This window comes from Xenopus laevis, chromosome 2S (assembly GCF_017654675.1).
Source record: "Xenopus laevis strain J_2021 chromosome 2S, Xenopus_laevis_v10.1, whole genome shotgun sequence".
Taxonomy (NCBI): Eukaryota; Metazoa; Chordata; class Amphibia; order Anura; family Pipidae; genus Xenopus; species Xenopus laevis.
Window position 1 is genome coordinate 53,832,832 of NC_054374.1, and position 18,479 is coordinate 53,851,310.

The 18,479-nt window shown below is 41.6% G+C and overlaps 1 protein-coding gene across 1 annotated transcript; it reads right to left on the reverse strand.

Moving 5' to 3' along the window:
- Positions 1-229: 229 nt before the first annotated feature.
- rhoc.S (ras homolog family member C S homeolog) lies at positions 230-16,236 on the reverse strand. The gene is made up of 4 exons (XM_018249244.2): positions 16,075-16,236; positions 3,374-3,494; positions 2,559-2,689; positions 230-2,334 (listed from the first exon to the last, which is right to left on the reverse strand). Exons 1-4 carry the CDS (start codon positions 16,228-16,230, stop codon positions 2,161-2,163), a joined length of 582 nt encoding a protein of 193 aa, XP_018104733.1. The 5' UTR covers positions 16,231-16,236; the 3' UTR covers positions 230-2,160.
- Between the last annotated feature and the right edge of the window lie 2,243 nt (positions 16,237-18,479).

The window sequence follows — 18,479 nt, forward strand, 5'->3', positions numbered from 1 at the left end:
TGCTATCAGCCATAGTAGATATTCCTGAATAAAGGTGGCCATACATGGAGAGATCCGCTCGTTTGGCGATGTCGCCAAACAAGCGGATCTCCCTCCGATATGCCCACCTTGAGGTGGGCAATATCGGGCTGATTCGATCGCGGGCCCTAGGGCCCAACGATCGGATCCTAACGATGCCTAACGGGCGGTCGGATCGCGGGACCGCATCAACGAATAGATCCGGCCGCGATCCGACTTTCGGCCAGATCTCGATCGGTGAAGCCTGTCGGGGGCCAATAAGCTGCCGACACGGCCACCTTAATGCTGAATTTTTATTCACGCTAAGTTTCCAGATGTAGCTAGGAGAGTCGTTATTCTCCCGAGATCTCAACCAAATTGATTTGGGCTCTCCTCACCACTGCTGCAACCCCAATCCCACAGTTTGGGAACCAATATCAGTCAAGTCATATACTTTTATCAGGTGGAGAATGGCATCACTGGCTAAGGATGATGGGCACTAATGATCTCTACTAGTAAGGGCAATGGCACATGCTCCCTGCAGGCAACAAAACACCAAATACCTTGCCATTTCCCTGAATGTAAATTGCCATCAGTATGTCACTCATAATCCATAATCACTTGAAAAACCTGCCGTTGCAAATTACATTCAGGTCAAAGGCAAAGTATTTTTGGGCATTTTGTTACCCTGCCAAAAATGCCCCACATGCCTAAGATAATGATTAAGAAGATACCAGTGTACATTATCTGGATTTGGATAGGGTAAAATAAGCTACATACATTTGGCACAGATCAGAATGGGATGAAAATGATTACTGATGTAAGCTGAAGCAATTGATAATAAAGAAGTTGCCGTAACAGCTTTATCCAAACCATCCTCTTAGAAATAAGAATAGGGGATATCTTATCGAGTGCAAAAACATTTCTTATCTAGATATCCAGATGGAGATGAGTGGGAGCTGCTGAATGGCTAGAATGTTGTGCTGTTCTATGGGATTCTGGCACAGCACGTGTAAAAAGAATGCCACTGACCTTTATGCGTGCAACTTTAAATATGCAGAAAAGAAATGTTCCAAACACTCAAAAAGCCATGCTTGTATATTGTTCTGCAGGGAGAAAATCCGTTATTGAAAAAGAAGGCAAAAGGGAACTCTGAAGTAAAGGCCAAGAAATGCCTGCCACTGTGTTAAACCTTAACAACCCTATAATGATTTTCTATAGCAAAAACAGCAGTATAGGCAATCCTGGAGAAAACACTTATTTGTTATAGTAAAACGAAGGGGTTTATATTCTACTTTTTCCTTTAGATTGAAAATGCATATGTATGTCTGGAGTATCCAGATGCCAAATGGACTCTTATACAAGCAACTAGCATTTAAGTGCTTGTGTAAAAAATATTAATTTACCTTTCAAGAAACACTTGCACATTTTAAAATCCCTAAGAAGTAAAATAATTTAAACACATGATTTTGTGTATTCATTTTGAGAAATTTAAAAAAAACAACTCAATATTAGCAACACATCGAAAAAATTAAATAAATAAAAAGAGAGAAAAAGAGAAAAGCCCAAGAACCTGTTTTCTTGGTCCATTTGGGCACCAAAGACTTTTATAGCTAGGGTAACATAGAAGGAAATGGGGAGACCATGGAAAAAACATTAAGAAGGAGTAGTACAACTTGATTGTAGACTGTATTGTGCTATGCAAGAATTGTATGTAGACTGAGTAACTTTCAAATGTACAGTAAGGGAAAATAACTGGCAGAGTTCAACAAAATGGAGAATATGCCAAGAGAACTGGACATTTAAAATATTAGACCAATATTTTCTAGCCAGAAAAGCCAGAATATGGCACAGAGAAAAAGCCAACCATAATCCCTTTTAAAGTCAGAAATGAAAATAGGGATCCCTTACATCTAAAATCTTCTTCTGCTTTATCTTGAAAACTGTTTTGTCAGACATTGCCTAATTGCACAGAGATCAATAGGTCGGGAAAAAACTAATTAAAAAACTAAATCAAAAAAACAAGCAAACAAAAAACATTGATACATACAGCTCTTTGCTACTGAAGTCTCTGGCATCAACATAGCAGGTGGTGCAGCAGCAAAACAAAGAGCTTCTCACTTTGTTCTTCTCTTGGTCTTTCTAAAAGCCTTAGGAACCTTATTATAAAATAGAACAATGTTGCTTCTTCCTGTGTTTCCTAACTTGTAAGGCAGCCCTTGTGGCCATTTCAAAAACTTCTCTCACTCCATCCTTTGTCTTAGCAGAACATTCCAGGTAGCCAAATGCATTGATTCTGTTGGCCATTTCTCTGCCATCTTCTGGTTTAACTGGCTCCTGCAAGCATGCAAAAAAATGAACAAAAACAAGGTTAAAGGAAAGATCAAGTAATACAATGCATAGACAGGGTGGAGAATAAGGGCAAAATTAGATTTTTTTCACGTTTTTTTAAGAGAATTTCTGTGGCATAGAACAAATGAAAATGCGTTTGACTTCCCACTTTCCAAAAGTTTTCCTCATTTAACCAAAGGCTTTGTACATGCTTGCTCTTTGTTGGTTACCTGCTTCATCTTTGTCAGCTCTCTTCTAGTGTGTTCGTCATTTCTTAGATCTTTTTTGTTACCGACAAGAATAATGGGAATGTTGGGACAGAAATGTTTCACTTCTGGTGTCCATTTCTCAGGAATATTCTCTGGAAGAACGATAGGAGGATACATGTTGATAGTGGAAAATGTATTCATATAAATCTTACCAAAGCTTGTAAAAACACTAAATACTATGATTTCACACTAAGGGTAAGGCCAGACGAGGAGATTCGGGGAAGTTTTGTCGCCTGGCGACTTATCGCCACGTCTTTTGCACGACTATCTCCCCGAACTGCCTCAGCTTTTTTCCCCATAGGCTACAGCGCAAAATCGCTAGGCCTTCCCGAATCTCCTCGTCTGGCCTTACCCTTAAGCAATGTTTAAGCTGCCCAAAAATGCAATTTCCAGGCCACACAATCCACTAACTCCTGTAAAGTGCCTGTGTTTTATCAAATGATAATTGACTTAAAAATAAATACTTAAATCATGAGGATACTTTGGATCATGAGAACATTTTGTAAAAAAGTTGCCGTTGTTTAAGCAATTCAGGAAAACCGCAGTACCACAGATTTAAAAGCAGGCGACAAATATCCCTGTTTGCCAGTACCCCTATGATTGAAGTAAGGCATAGGTAAGAGAAAAATGCATTTTTTTTTTTATATTTTACAGTGTACGCTTAGATTTCTTACACCAATAGAATGAACTTGTTTATATTCCGGAGCAAATCAAATTTCAATGTGCAATAATGCAAAAAGGAGAAGCAGTGGAGAAGACACAAAAATGATTCATACCTAAACTGTCAGGACTGTCAATAGAGAAACACATCAAGATCACATCAGTATCAGGGTAAGAAAGTGGGCGTAGCCTGTCATAATCCTCCTGTCCCGCTGTGTCCCACAGAGCCAGTTCCACCTATAATGAAATAACCTAATTATCTTGCTGAGAGAGAGAGCAAAGATTATAAGATTAGATGAAGAGCAAAGCGGAAACAAAGGGTTATTTCATATCTAGTATAGGTAAATCTAAAATCTTCATAGTCAAAGCGTTGAAGAAGAATGAAAATCTTCATAGTCATAAAGCGTTATTTCATTTTACCAAACACACAATACAGACCATATTCTTACAAATTAATTTAGCTGAATGTCCATATCCAGATAATTTAATTAGTAATTAAAAGAATGGTTTACAGAACCTTAATCTCTGGCTGTTTACATTCTCTGCACTCAGAAAAGAATGGAGCAGAAGCCAACAGGCTTGGATAACTGACTTTCGCTAGATTGTTTCAAGAGTCAGAGCAAGAGAACAGAAAGGGTTAAATAAATTATTTTAGAAATAATTCTACAGTTTATATAAATGAGCTGCCATGTAGCAGCCCTTCAGGTTGTAGGACAAAAAGGTACATGGTAACACAACAGATAAGGTTTAGAATGTAGTTCTTACACAGAAAGACACATTTCATATAGAAACAGGGAATTTGTTACCAAGAAATTGTTTATTTGTAGGTGCTTAATCAACATACATGTTAAAGTGTACATGGGTGTCTGCAGAAAATTTTCCAGGGGGGGGGGTGGCAAGGAGGTAAAGGAATCGCACAAATTACTTGTACCAATATTTTGGTTTCAGAATCTACAAAGCTTTTCTATAATACGGCTTTTTAGCAAAGGAGGGAATACAGGGTTAACGAAGATAGAACATAGTACAAGTTTATCCAACCCTTTATAGTATGCATGGCATACCTTGTTATCCAATGGCCTCTTCTCCATTCTGTTCTCTTCTTGCTCGATCTTCCAGTTTTCCTCTTTACTTGTTCACTTCATGTTAAACGACTACTTTTTATGTGTTGCCACTTTTCCATCTTTAATACTTTAACATTTCTTCATATTTTGTTCTTGTTCCCATCCCTCAGTGGTTCTTCTCTGTCCACCTGCTCTTCTGCTGTACAATTCCATTTTCTTTCATGTATGCAACAATTTATCCACCCCATTTGTTATCTCCACTTCTTCCTCAATAGTCACTTTCACACATCAAATTGTCACATATTTTTTATCATGTTCTTTTTACGTAGTAACAATCTGCAATACTGACAACAACTTTCAGACAAATACAAGATTCCTCTGCACTCAACCCATTATCAATATATTTAAGACAGAGACATTTTGTGCATACTGCTACTGAAAAATGCCTTACCCTTTAAACAAAACAGGGATTGTTTGTCCATATATTGCAATATATTTAAGCTGGCCAACTACGTCAAAGTCATCCCATATCTGGCCAGTCCTATGCTCAATTTTCATCTGATTCATTAAGAATTCTATGGTTTAATTATACATTTTATAAAAGGGACGAATAAGTTTTACCTGCAACTTACTAGCTGCTTTCAAAGTAAAACTCCCAAACTTGGCTGCCCTTTTATTAGACACCAGTGGGATCACCTGACTATAGTTGGAGGGGGTGGGAGCTACAACATGGAGCTGGTCACTGCTCTTGTAGAACTATAACAAACAAGGGAAAGTTGTGCTCACCACTAGTTTTTAAAAACATTAGGCGGGGGTGCAATGAGGGTGTGACCACAAAATACATATAGACAAATACAAGATTCCTCTGCACTCAACCCATTATCAATATATTTAAGACAGAGACATTTTGTGCATACTGCTACTGAAAAATGCCTTACCCTTTAAACAAAACAGGGATTGTTTGTCCATATATTGCAATATATTTAAGCTGGCCAACTACGTCAAAGTCATCCCATATCTGGCCAGTCCTATGCTCAATTTTCATCTGATTCATTAAGAATTCTATGGTTTAATTATACATTTTATAAAAGGGACGAATAAGTTTTACCTGCAACTTACTAGCTGCTTTCAAAGTAAAACTCCCAAACTTGGCTGCCCTTTTATTAGACACCAGTGGGATCACCTGACTATAGTTGGAGGGGGTGGGAGCTACAACATGGAGCTGGTCACTGCTCTTGTAGAACTATAACAAACAAGGGAAAGTTGTGCTCACCACTAGTTTTTAAAAACATTAGGCGGGGGTGCAATGAGGGTGTAACCACAAAATACATATAGACAAATACAAGATTCCTCTGCACTCAACCCATTATCAATATATTTAAGACAGAGACATTTTGTGCATACTGCTACTGAAAAATGCCTTACCCTTTAAACAAAACAGGGATTGTTTGTCCATATATTGCAATATATTTAAGCTGGCCAACTACGTCAAAGTCATCCCATATCTGGCCAGTCCTATGCTCAATTTTCATCTGATTCATTAAGAATTCTATGGTTTAATTATACATTTTATAAAAGGGACGAATAAGTTTTACCTGCAACTTACTAGCTGCTTTCAAAGTAAAACTCCCAAACTTGGCTGCCCTTTTATTAGACACCAGTGGGATCACCTGACTATAGTTGGAGGGGGTGGGAGCTACAACATGGAGCTGGTCACTGCTCTTGTAGAACTATAACAAACAAGGGAAAGTTGTGCTCACCACTAGTTTTTAAAAACATTAGGCGGGGGTGCAATGAGGGTGTGACCACAAAATACATATAGACAAATACAAGATTCCTCTGCACTCAACCCATTATCAATATATTTAAGACAGAGACATTTTGTGCATACTGCTACTGAAAAATGCCTTACCCTTTAAACAAAACAGGGATTGTTTGTCCATATATTGCAATATATTTAAGCTGGCCAACTACGTCAAAGTCATCCCATATCTGGCCAGTCCTATGCTCAATTTTCATCTGATTCATTAAGAATTCTATGGTTTAATTATACATTTTATAAAAGGGACGAATAAGTTTTACCTGCAACTTACTAGCTGCTTTCAAAGTAAAACTCCCAAACTTGGCTGCCCTTTTATTAGACACCAGTGGGATCACCTGACTATAGTTGGAGGGGGTGGGAGCTACAACATGGAGCTGGTCACTGCTCTTGTAGAACTATAACAAACAAGGGAAAGTTGTGCTCACCACTAGTTTTTAAAAAAAAACTATAGTCAGGTGATCCCACTGGTGTCTAATAAAAGGGCAGCCAAGTTTGGGAGTTTTACTTTGAAAGCAGCTAGTAAGTTGCAGGTAAAACTTATTCGTCCCTTTTATAAAATGTATAATTAAACCATAGAATTCTTAATGAATCAGATGAAAATTGAGCATAGGACTGGCCAGATATGGGATGACTTTGACGTAGTTGGCCAGCTTAAATATATTGCAATATATGGACAAACAATCCCTGTTTTGTTTAAAGGGTAAGGCATTTTTCAGTAGCAGTATGCACAAAATGTCTCTGTCTTAAATATATTGATAATGGGTTGAGTGCAGAGGAATCTTGTATTTGTCTATATGTATTTTGTGGTCACACCCTCATTGCACCCCCGCCTAATGTTTTTAAAAACTAGTGGTGAGCACAACTTTCCCTTGTTTGTTATAGTTCTACAAGAGCAGTGACCAGCTCCATGTTGTAGCTCCCACCCCCTCCAACTATAGTCAGGTGATCCCACTGGTGTCTAATAAAAGGGCAGCCAAGTTTGGGAGTTTTACTTTGAAAGCAGCTAGTAAGTTGCAGGTAAAACTTATTCGTCCCTTTTATAAAATGTATAATTAAACCATAGAATTCTTAATGAATCAGATGAAAATTGAGCATAGGACTGGCCAGATATGGGATGACTTTGACGTAGTTGGCCAGGTTAAATATATTGCAATATATGGACAAACAATCCCTGTTTTGTTTAAAGGGTAAGGCATTTTTCAGTAGCAGTATGCACAAAATGTCTCTGTCTTAAATATATTGATAATGGGTTGAGTGCAGAGGAATCTTGTATTTGTCTATATGTATTTTGTGGTCACACCCTCATTGCACCCCCGCCTAATGTTTTTAAAAACTAGTGGTGAGCACAACTTTCCCTTGTTTGTTATAACAACTTTCAGATACACAGGCACAGATTCAGACACACACAGGCAAACACCTACGCACAGACTTAGGCACACACAGACTCAGGCACAGACTCTTGAACACAACCATACAGGCACACACACACACATACAGTCACACACAGACTCAGGCACACACATACAGTCACACATACACAGGGACACACACACACAGGCACACACACAGACTCAGGCACACACAGTCACACACACAAAATAACACACACAAAATAACACACACACACTGAGGCGCACACAGGGATACTCTAACCCACTAACAGAACTACACATCACAGACACACTTTTCACAGAAGCCAGTAAAACAGAAGACCATTAAATCAAAGTTAACAGACACTAACAGAGAGCTCAGTAGCCTTCTCTAACTTAAATAAACAAAAGGAGATTTTGAGTACTCACCGTTAAATCTCTTTCTCTTCGCTTGGGGGACACAGGGACAGTGGGTATAGCTGGCACCACTAGGAGGCAGGACACAAAAAAAATAGAAACTTGATCCTTCCTCCTCCTGCTACACCCCTCTTCTGTAGGCAGAGACACTCAGTTTGTACCAAAGGAGAAACAGGAGGTTATTAACAATCAACAGAAAAAATGATGACTAATTACAAGAAGAACAGATGGTTGAGTCAACCAAGTCTGAAGCCAAGAGAAGGCCTCTATCCAGGTAGGGAAGCCCTGTGTCCCCTAGCCGACTGAAGAGAAAGAGATTTAACGGTGAGTACACAAAATCTCCTTTTCTCCAGGTCTGCTTGAGGGACACAGGGACAGTGGGGACGTACCAAAGCTGTCCCCTGAATCAAGGGGGCAGATTCACTAAAGGGCAAAGTGACTAACGCTGGCGTAAATTCGCTGGCGTAATTTCGCCAAGGAGATTCTGGTGCAACTTCGCACTCTAATGCCAGGCGAATTTACAGTCTGGCGAAAGAGCGTTACTACGCAAATCAAATCAAAAGTTTTTGATTCTACTGACCATTACCTCTATCGCCAGACTTGCCTTCGCCACCTCAGACCAGGCGAAGTGCAATAGAGTAGATAGGAGTTCCTCATAAAAAAGTTGAAAATTTTTCAAAGTCCCAAAAAACACTGGCGTTTTTTCCGATTTAAAGGGTGATAGACTGAAAAAGATCGTAAAAATTTTCGGGTATCCTTCTTCCCCCCTACATTTGCTAACATATGGCACCTAAGCTATACTGTGGGCACATGTATATGGCATTATAACAACTTTTATATAATTTTATTGAAGGGATACTGTCATGGGAAATTTTATTTTTTCCAAAATGAATCAGTTAATAGTGCTGCTCCAGCAGAATTGTGCACTGAAATCCATTTCTCAAAAGAGCAAACAGCTTTTTTTATATTCAATTTTGAAATCGAAAATGGGGCTAGGCATATTGTCAATTTCCCAGCTGCCCCAAGTCATGTGACTTGTGCTCTGATAAACTTCAATCACTCTTTACTGCTATACTGCAAGTTGGAGTGATATCACCCCCTCCCTTTCCCCCCCCCAGCAGCCAAACAAAAGAACAATGGGAAGGTAACCAGATAGCAGCTCCCTAACACAAGATAACAGCTGCCTGGTAGATCTAAGAACAACACTCAATAGTAAAAACCCATGTCCCACTGAGACATATTCAGTTACATTGAGAAGGAAAAACAGCAGCCTGCCAGAAAGCATTTCTCTCCTAAAGTGCAGGCACAAGTCACATGACTGGGGACAGCTGGGAAATTGACAAAATGTCTAGCCCCATGTCAGATTTTAAAATTGAATATAAAAAAATCTGTCTGCTCTTTTGAGAAATGGATTTCAGTGCAGAATTCTGCTGATTCATTTAAAAAAAAAAAATGCAGAATTCTGCTGATTCATTTTGAAATTTTTTTTTTTCCGATGACAGTATCCCTTTAAGGTTCCCTGGCCTTGTGTAGTGTAATGTATTTGCTGCAGCATATACGGCCATTGTATTTAACTGCACACCGTATGCTAATTAGCCAACGCTAGCATAACTTCGAACTGCTTAGCGTAATTTCGCTGGCGTAATTTCGCCAGCTTTCGGTATCCTGTGCGCAACTTCGGATCTTCGTGAATTAGCGTTGTCCAGGGGAATTTACACCTGGCAAAGTGTTGCAATGTGCACGAAGCCATCACTGGCAAATTTTCGCCTGTTAGTAAATTTGCCCCAAGGGTGGGAAGTAGAGGCCTATGTGGAACCAGCCACTGCAGCCTGAAGTACCTTCCTGCCATAGCGGGTGTCAGATGCTGCAAAGGTGCCAAACTAGTAAAAATTTGGCAAAAGTATGGATTGAAGTCCACGTTGCAGCCTTGCACAATTGTTCCCGCTGAGGCTTGGTTTTGAAAAGCCCAGGACGCACTCATTCCTCTGGTGGAATGTGCCCTGATTGAGTCTGGGGACATGGCCACGATGACCTGAGGGATTCCATCATGAACCTTTGCGGTCGAATGAATGTATTGAGTTCCTTAAAGGAGAAGCCTTATCAGAAAGGTCCATCTAAATATACCAGTAAACCCCCAAAGTAATGTTGCTCTGAGTCCCCTGTCAAAAGAAACACTGCATTTCTTTCCTTCTATTGTGTAAACATGGGCTTCTGTATCAGACTTCCTGCCTTCAGCTTAAACCTCATTGCCCTGGGCAAGAGCATGCTCAGTTTGCTCCTCTTCCCCCGCCCCCCTCCCTTCTCTACTGTAATCTGAGCCCAGAGCAGGGAAAGACTCAGGCAGGAAGTGATGTCACACCATGTTAATACTGCAGCTCCTATCCTAAACAAACAGAGAGTTTCTAGAGCTTTTTACACAAGTATAGTAAAACATTCTACAGAATAAATATAGCATTCTAGCTTGCACTATTGCAGCTAATCTATTGGCAATACAATGCCTCCGTAGCTTTCCTTCTCCTTTAAGGTCCAAGATTGGCTGAACAGATCCATCCTTCTTGGGAACTACAAACAAGTTTGAGTAATAGCCTCGGAATCTCTCCTCGGTTGGAACAGGGATGATGACCTCTGAACGGATAAGCTTGTTGATCAATTGAGCCTTTTGATGCCCAGCGCCTGAGCCTTTTGATGCCCCTGAGGATATCTGGACATGAAGAACCGGCGGGGCAGGAGAGAAATTAATTCTAGTTGGTAGCCCTGACTCAAGACCCAGACGTCTTGAGTCAGATTCTTCCATGAACTGCGAAGTCTCCCCCCTATGGTTGAGTCGCTGGAGGGAAGAAGGGGCGAGTCATGCAGATGTGGGCTTGCTGGGCGGCTTGCGGGACTGCCAGGATGGCCTGGACTTTCCACTGAAGCTTCCTCTGCCGATGGTGGAGTGTCGGGGAGGAGAATCTTGCGCCCTTGTGCTGGCAAAAAAATGGTTCAGACAAAAGGAGGGACGAGATTTTGGTTGTGGGAGTAGAATTCTCTTACCCCCGGTGGCCTGGCTGATGATCTTGTCCAGGTACAGACCGAAGAGGAGTTTTTCCCATAAATGGAATTGAGGTGAGAGCCTTTTTTGAAGACAAGTCCGTGGTCCACAGCTTCATCCAGAGAGATCTGCGAGCCGCTACCGACAAGTGAAGTTGGCTGAAGTTCTGCTAATCACCTGTTGCACATCGGGGGAGGCATCACATAGGTAGTCATTAGCCGCCTTGATTTGCGAGGCCAAATGAGCGAGTTCTTCACGGGGGACACCTGTGGCAATTGCTCGGCATACAGAGTCCGACCAAGATTGGACGGCTCTACTTATCAAAGCCGAGGCTAGAACCGGCCCGAGGGAGGTACCTGAAGCAGAGAAAAGGGAACATAGAATGCCCTCAAGCTTCTTGTCCATGGAGTCCTTGAAGGAGGCTGCATCAGGAACTGGTAAGGCAGTGTCCTTGGATAGTCGAGAGACAGGCGCCTCCACTGAAGGTGGGGAGGTCCACGTTTTTATTAGATCCTGTGGAAAAGGATATAGTTTAAGAAAATGGCGGTTAGCCTGGAAATGTCCCATTCCTGTTGGATAATTTGCTTGAGTTGAGCATGAGAGGGAAAGGAAGGTGAGGACCTGCTGCAGTGCTTAAACAAGGAGGTGGAAGTACTGGAACTAGGTTCAGACTCCTGTAAGTGAAGGGTCTCTACTACTGAGGAGATGAGGAAATCAATGGCCTCGGAGGAAGAGTCCTCTTCCTCATTGTCGAACTGTGAGATAGTTCTCCATCAGACAGGGCCGGATCGCCCTAGGAGTCAGGTGGAAGGGGAGAAGTAGTGATAAACTCCGCCTCACACTCATCCTCGGAAGGAGAGGGGTCTCTTCGTTTTGGAGGCTTAGGCCGAGGATTATCTATCCGCACTAGCAGTTTATCAAGGGAGAGAGCCAATTTAGGAATGCCGGTGGCAAGCTGAGATTGGGGGTCCAGGGGGGGTGGAGTCCCGGGGCTAGCTTGATGGGTCCCCATGGGAGGCTTGGCTTACCTGAGGACAGAGTTCTGAAGTTTCCGAAAGGGCCTTAGGTGGCTTGCACAGAGGGTCCTTGTGACCAGATGGCAGGCGTTTGCGGCATTTGGCACAAGCTAAATACTTAACAGGTGCAGTAGCTGCTGGCCTGGAAAAAAGGTTATCATCTGTACCTTCAGACATGGTGTACACAAGCTGTTCCTCTAAGTTAAAGAATTAAGAATTAAGTTAACAATATATATTTAATGTAGGTTATATATATTATATAAACTGCAAATGCCGGGTGAGCGTACAGTAAGCGCAAAATCTGTCCGATGCCGTTGCCTCCCCAGGTAGAGTGAAAGACAGCCCCGGTGAAGCCGCTCGTAAAATAGTGGTGCACAACTGGTGCTAAGCCCACAATAACTCTCTTGTAGTGATGGGCAAATTTGCGCGAAATTCGCGAAACTTTTCGCAGGTGTTTCGCAAATTTATTCGCTGGCGGTGAATCGTGCAAAATTCGCCGCGAATTCGCCCATCACTACTCTCTTGCGCTGCTGACAGTGAGGACTGTAGGAAACATAATGCCATTCCCATTGCCTGCCTGTGTGTTTGGTGGAGGCTGTTTAACATACTGCCTGGGTCTGAACTAGTGACCTGCAGGTTGCAACAAAGTTTCCTATACTGCTGTGCTATAAAAGGCAGATGGATTGTGAAGAGGGTGCTCAGAGAGTGAATAGGCTGGCTATTAAGGATATATGCTTACCTTAAAGCAACAGTAATGTCAAAAAATAAAAGTGTTTTAAAGTATTGAAAATATAATGCAGTGTTAGCTTCAGAAACACTACTATTTTTAATATAAATATGCTGCTGTGTAGCAATGGGGGCAGCCATTCAAAGGAGAAAAGGCTCAAGTTACACAGCAGATAGCAGATAAGCTCTGTCTGTCTAATGGTGTTATCTGTTATCCATTAGTTAACCCGTGCCATATAGCCATTTTTCAATTTCCGCCATTGCTCCTCCACAGCAGCTTGTTTTTATATGAACTTAAGTAGTGTTTCTGAAGCAAACAGATCAGTTTTACCAGTGTAGGGCAACAGTACATGATACATACCTCCCAACCGTCCCGTTTTCCGCGGGACAGTCCTGTTTTTGGCTGTCTGTCCCGCTGTCCCGGATAGTGGTCTCTGATGTCCCACATCCTGTCAGCCAACTCTCGCGGCTGAAGCAGCGAACAAAATGATGCCTAATGAGACGCCCCGCACGAGCCTCCGAACAGCACCGGTCAACCTGATTGGATGGTGTGGATCATGTGACACTGTGGGTGATGCGCCGCATTTCCACGAGTACCCGGCCTCTCCTTCCCTGGCTGCTGCTCTGGCGGTGGATCTGTGTGGGGGACTTTTATGCAGGAAAGACGCCTGCAGATTCTATTCCAGGAGTTGGACGTCAACAAGTGCTTCGGGTGCATCGCACTGAGCTGGAGCTGAGGGTGAGCAGTCTGCTGGGGGCCGGGATATACCAAGTGCTCATAAGGGTGCATAAGGGAGCAGCATTGACTAGCCTGCATGTATAAATATTATATTTTACATCACTGGTTGCTATTGGCTAGGCCACTCCAGAAGGTCATGGCTTGATGGTCTTAAAGGGAAACTCCACCCAAAAACTTTAAGTAGTGATTATATTTAACTTTATACTTATTACAAACTTGAAGTGTTTTGGAAAGCTGCTTAGAAGTCTTTTGCCTTTCATTTATGCAAAAAAAGCAGTTTTTAGTCAGAAATTCTATTTGATTTACTAAAACCGGTTGTTTTCCTTTATTGTGAATTTCCTCCCTGTTCTGTAGGACCTGCTGTCTGTCTCTCCCCTCTGACCCACCATAGTATCTGTTACTTGCAGCTGTCTAAAACTAGGCTCATCCATGACCTGTAGATGCAAATCTTATTTCTAGCCAGCGTTGTGTAACTATGTGTGTGTTAGTGTGTGTGTGTCACTATATTGTCTGTGTTCGTGTGTGTTAGTGTGTATGTGTTACTGTGTGTGTGTTACTGTGTTTGTGTTTTGCACTACAACTTTATACATCACCTTAGTAGGGACTGCCATACAGCTCTCCCTGCCCATTTAAAGTGATACGGCTTATTTACAATTTGTAAAATGAACATGGTAATTAGGGGGTGTGGCCACAAAAATGGCTAAAAAATTAAAATTTTTGGGTGTTACTGTTCCTTTAAATGAGCCACGGCAGAAGTTCTAGTGTAGGAATCCTGAGGGCATATAAGGAGGAATCAGCCAAAGGATGAAACTGGCTATACCTCAGCCCTGTGTCCCGGCCAGTGCATCCTCACTCTGGACGACAGAGGGAGGGAATCAATGCTGGATGGTCAGTGCAGAGCACAAGAGCCCCCGGTGACATCCTGAAGTAATGGATCAGACTACTCAGTGTAGCTGTCCAGCTCCATATTATGTGAATGATTTGTAATGAAAAAAAAGAATAGCAAAATAAATACTAAAATACTCCTGAATGCAGGAGACGGTCCTAACCTCCTGAGGACACAACGAAACTGAGCGTCTCTGCCTACAGAGGAGGGGTATAGCAGGAGGAGGAGGGATCAAGTTTATATTTTTGTATTGTGTCCTGCCTCCTAGTGGTGCCAGCTATACCCACTGTCCCTGTGTCCCCCAAGCAGACCTGGAGAAATAGTGCCGTTCAGTTCAGTCTGTCCTACATGGCAAATGGGAACAATTGGTCAGCACTCACCCAAACCACAAATTTGTCAAGCAGGTGCACGTGCAAGGCTGTCCACTCCAACCGGATAAGCAATGCAAGACGAAATCACAGCACCATCCAAATTGTGTATAATCTTAAAAAGCCTTTATTGGATTTTCTGGCTTGGATCTCAAACGAACAACGTTTCAGGCCTATGCGGCCTTTTGTCAAGTGGCAAATGCCCACAGGAGTTCCAGATAGAAGAGGACTGCCATGCTAAAGAAAGTGGGGAGGGGCAAAAGCTGTCTGAGTTTCCTGCTGCCTTATTTTTCTCCTCCGTGCTGCTGCTTCACTCTCCTGCCCATTAAACTACTTGGCACTATCTTCATTTTAACTCTAAGGGTTAGTCCACATGAGGAGATTCAGGGAGATTTTGTCGCCTGGTGACTAATCGCCTCTTCTTCTGGGCAACAATCTCCCCAAACTGCCTTCAAGTGTCTTCCCATCCGCTATGATGAAAAGTCGCCTGCGATAAAGCACGCGCGGTGCTTCGTTTTCCGAAGTCGCCCCGAAGTTGCCTCACGAGGAAACTTCGGGCAACTTCGGAAAACGAATCGCCGCCTGTGCTTTAGAGCAGGTGACTTTTCATTATAGCGGATGGGAAGACAAGCAAAGGCAGTTCGGGGAGATTGTCGCCCAGAAGAAGAGTCCTCGTGTGGACTAACCCTAAAGACTCGGTCTGCATTTGTAAAATGTAAATCATTGCATCCTGCCCAATTCCAGCACTGAGTACAAGTCCAGGGGGAGGGGGCAAGAGCCCCCCTTTGCCCCTATTTGTGGACGCCCATGATAGTGTACAACCTTGTTCAATATGAATTCAATGAAAAGGGCTTGTGCTGAAAATGCTATTTTAATAAGGAAAAATATATTATACTATTATGCAGGGGAATTATCTAACATTAATAACATTTAGATAATCCTGTTTATCTGTAAGACAAAACACTAACAACAAAAAGGGTGAAGGGAGAGTAATTTAATGGGAACCTATATCTACCTTGCAAAGATGCTTTAGGTTTCCTGTCGGTCCCATTTATTCAAGATAAAACAAAAATGTATTGTTAGAAAGCAAATCTATGTTAAGCATAAGGCCTATTCATTGTGATATATACTGTCTGTTTAAATGTTTAAAAAAATTCACTTTGGAGGTCCTTTTAATTATTACAAATATGCATACTAATAAAGCTTGCCTAAGCTACAGTATATTTGTTTAGGAGCAAACAATGTACATTAGGCTTATATTGTAAAGGGAGTTTATGTGTTTTGCCGCAGTAACTTTTTAACAGAACATGTAAAACTGGTTTTGTGAAAAGTGAATGACAATCATGGCGGCTTAGACAGATATCACTATCCCAGAGCTCACCTGTTTTCCATCTACTTCAATATCAGCAATGTAGTTCTCGAAGACAGTTGGTACATAGACCTCAGGGAACTGATCTTTGCTGAATACAATGAGCAGGCAGGTCTTCCCACAGGCACCATCTCCAACAATAACTAGCTTTTTCCGAATTGCTGCCATTGCTGAAAAAAACTAAATGTTTAGGGGAAAAAGTCAGGCCAGATCATCAGGATCAAAAAGGTACAATACACATATATTTTTAAGGGGGAGCCAGCACCAAGATCATTGGCCTAATTAGTATTAAACATAAATATCTTAAACTGCCAATCAGTGTTACCCTGGGTACCTTTATCACCTGCCTATACCTACTGCCACCCCCCATTCCCAGCAGTTGCTGCCCAAGATGCAACCACCAACCAAAACACATAGTTCAGTCCATAGAATATATGAATTATAATGTGGTCCATGCTAAAGATAAGCAAGCAGGCATATTTTTAGCTAGCTATGATTATTTCAACACATAAAACCTACATACCTGTATAGTTTGAATTAGTGATGGGCGAATTTATTCGCCAGGCGCGAATTTGCGGCGAATTTGCGCGTTTCGCCGCCAGCGAATAAATTCGCAAAACGCCCGTGAAAATTCGTGGCAAAAATTCGCCGGCGTGAAAAAAAATTTTCCGAAAAAACGGCAAAGCAAAACGCCGCAAATTCGCCCATCACTAGTTTGAATCCTTTATGATTGGAAAACCACAGGAAAAATACAAATAATTACAGACCCCTGATTAGTGTCCGATGTTATTTTTGGAGTGGAGTATTTTTTTAAAGGGCAAGCCTGTTATTTGTCTCCAAGACCCCATCTAGTGCAATGACTTGAATCTTGCAAATCACTGATTAAAGGGGCAGTTCAGCTTTAAATCAACTTTTGGAATGATGGAGACATTCTGAGACCTTATTTTTTTAATTAATTTGGCTGTCTCTTCGGCCTGCCTCCAGTCTGAAAAATATTTTAAGAATATTAATGGTAAAAAGTGCTGGTGGAGAATGTTGCTCCTTTAAATAATTGTACCAGCACAGTTAATTCCATCCAGGATGTGGCATCCTTGCAACAGGATCTTGACAAACTGGGCAACTAAGTGGAAAATGAGATTCAGTGATGATAAATGTAAAGTCATGCAACTGGGATATAAAAATATCCAAGCCACTTAAGATGGCCATAGATGTAAAGATCTTTAAAAGATCTTTCGCTAAAATCGGTAGTTCGGCAAAGAAAAATCTTTTCATCTATGGGGACCTTTATACCCTTTCTACTCTATGCAAATCCATAATGGAAAAGGACCTTGTAGATGATAAACTTGGCTGTAGAAAGCAATGCCAGTCAGCAGCATCAAGGGCAAATAAGGTCTTTAGCGGTTTTAAAAGGGGTATAGATTTGTGGGAGGAGGGGGGGGTCATTCTTCCACTGTACAGAGCACTGGTAAGGCCCCATCTAGAATAAGTCATATATTTTGGTCTCCAGCGCTTAAACAGGACATTATTGAATTAGAGAGGGGTACAGAGCACTGGTAAGGCCCCATCTAGAATATGCCATATATTTTGGTCTCAGGCGCTTAAACAGGACATTATTGAATTAGAGAGGGTACAGAGCTGGTAAAAGTTATGGGAAATCTTATAAATATATATATAGATAGATATATAAAGGGGACCATATAATAATCTCTCTAATGCTTTATTTACCAGTAGGTCTTTCTAGCTGATGCAAGGCCACCTATTCCTATTAGATGAAAGGATGTTGCTATAGATTACTAGATGTAGGCAAACTTTAGACTTTTTATTACAGTAGCCCAACATTACATTGCCTTTTACCATCACTATACAACAACTGCAAATCAAAAACCTATAGCAGGTATATAGACGCCAGATTGACTTGGAAAAAGATAACATCAACAATCATGCTTGACTCATTGTGCAACCTATCATATATATCTGCAGTGTAATGAACTTTGAGCCCAGTGATAGATTGTATATGCACACAAAGACTACTGTCATACTAGGCTGTTTCTCTGCCTTCATAGAAATGCAGGTGGAAAAATGGCTAGTGGGAGCACACCCGGAGCCATCCACATTGTGTGTTAAAGGAAAACCGCACAGTGCATTATTAAAAAATATGCCCGTAATTGTGCAACTCACATATCTGTTCAGAGTTGTACAGCAGAGCTCAAAAGAACCATATTCTGCATCTTCTTCCTCCCTTTTGGCCATTTATGGAGTTTCCGGCACATGCACAGTTGACGCGAACACCAGACTCCAACTGCGAATGTGCCAAATATCTCTGCGTTGACTTTCCCTTCCAGAAAAAAACTGAAGATGCGGAAGATAGCGCCCTTGAGCTCCGCTACTCTGCAAAGATATGCAAGTTGCACAATTAA

Coding starts and splice junctions, on each gene's coding strand:
- rhoc.S (XM_018249244.2), bottom strand. CDS start 16,230: ATGGCAGCAATTCGGAAAAAGCTAGTTATTGTTGGAGATGGTGCCTGT. Junction 3,495..16,074: donor TTGAAGTAGATGGAAAACAG/GTGAGCTCTGGG, acceptor ATTTCATTATAG/GTGGAACTGGCTCTGTGGGA. Junction 2,690..3,373: donor TGACAGTCCTGACAGTTTAG/GTATGAATCATT, acceptor TCGTTCTTCCAG/AGAATATTCCTGAGAAATGG.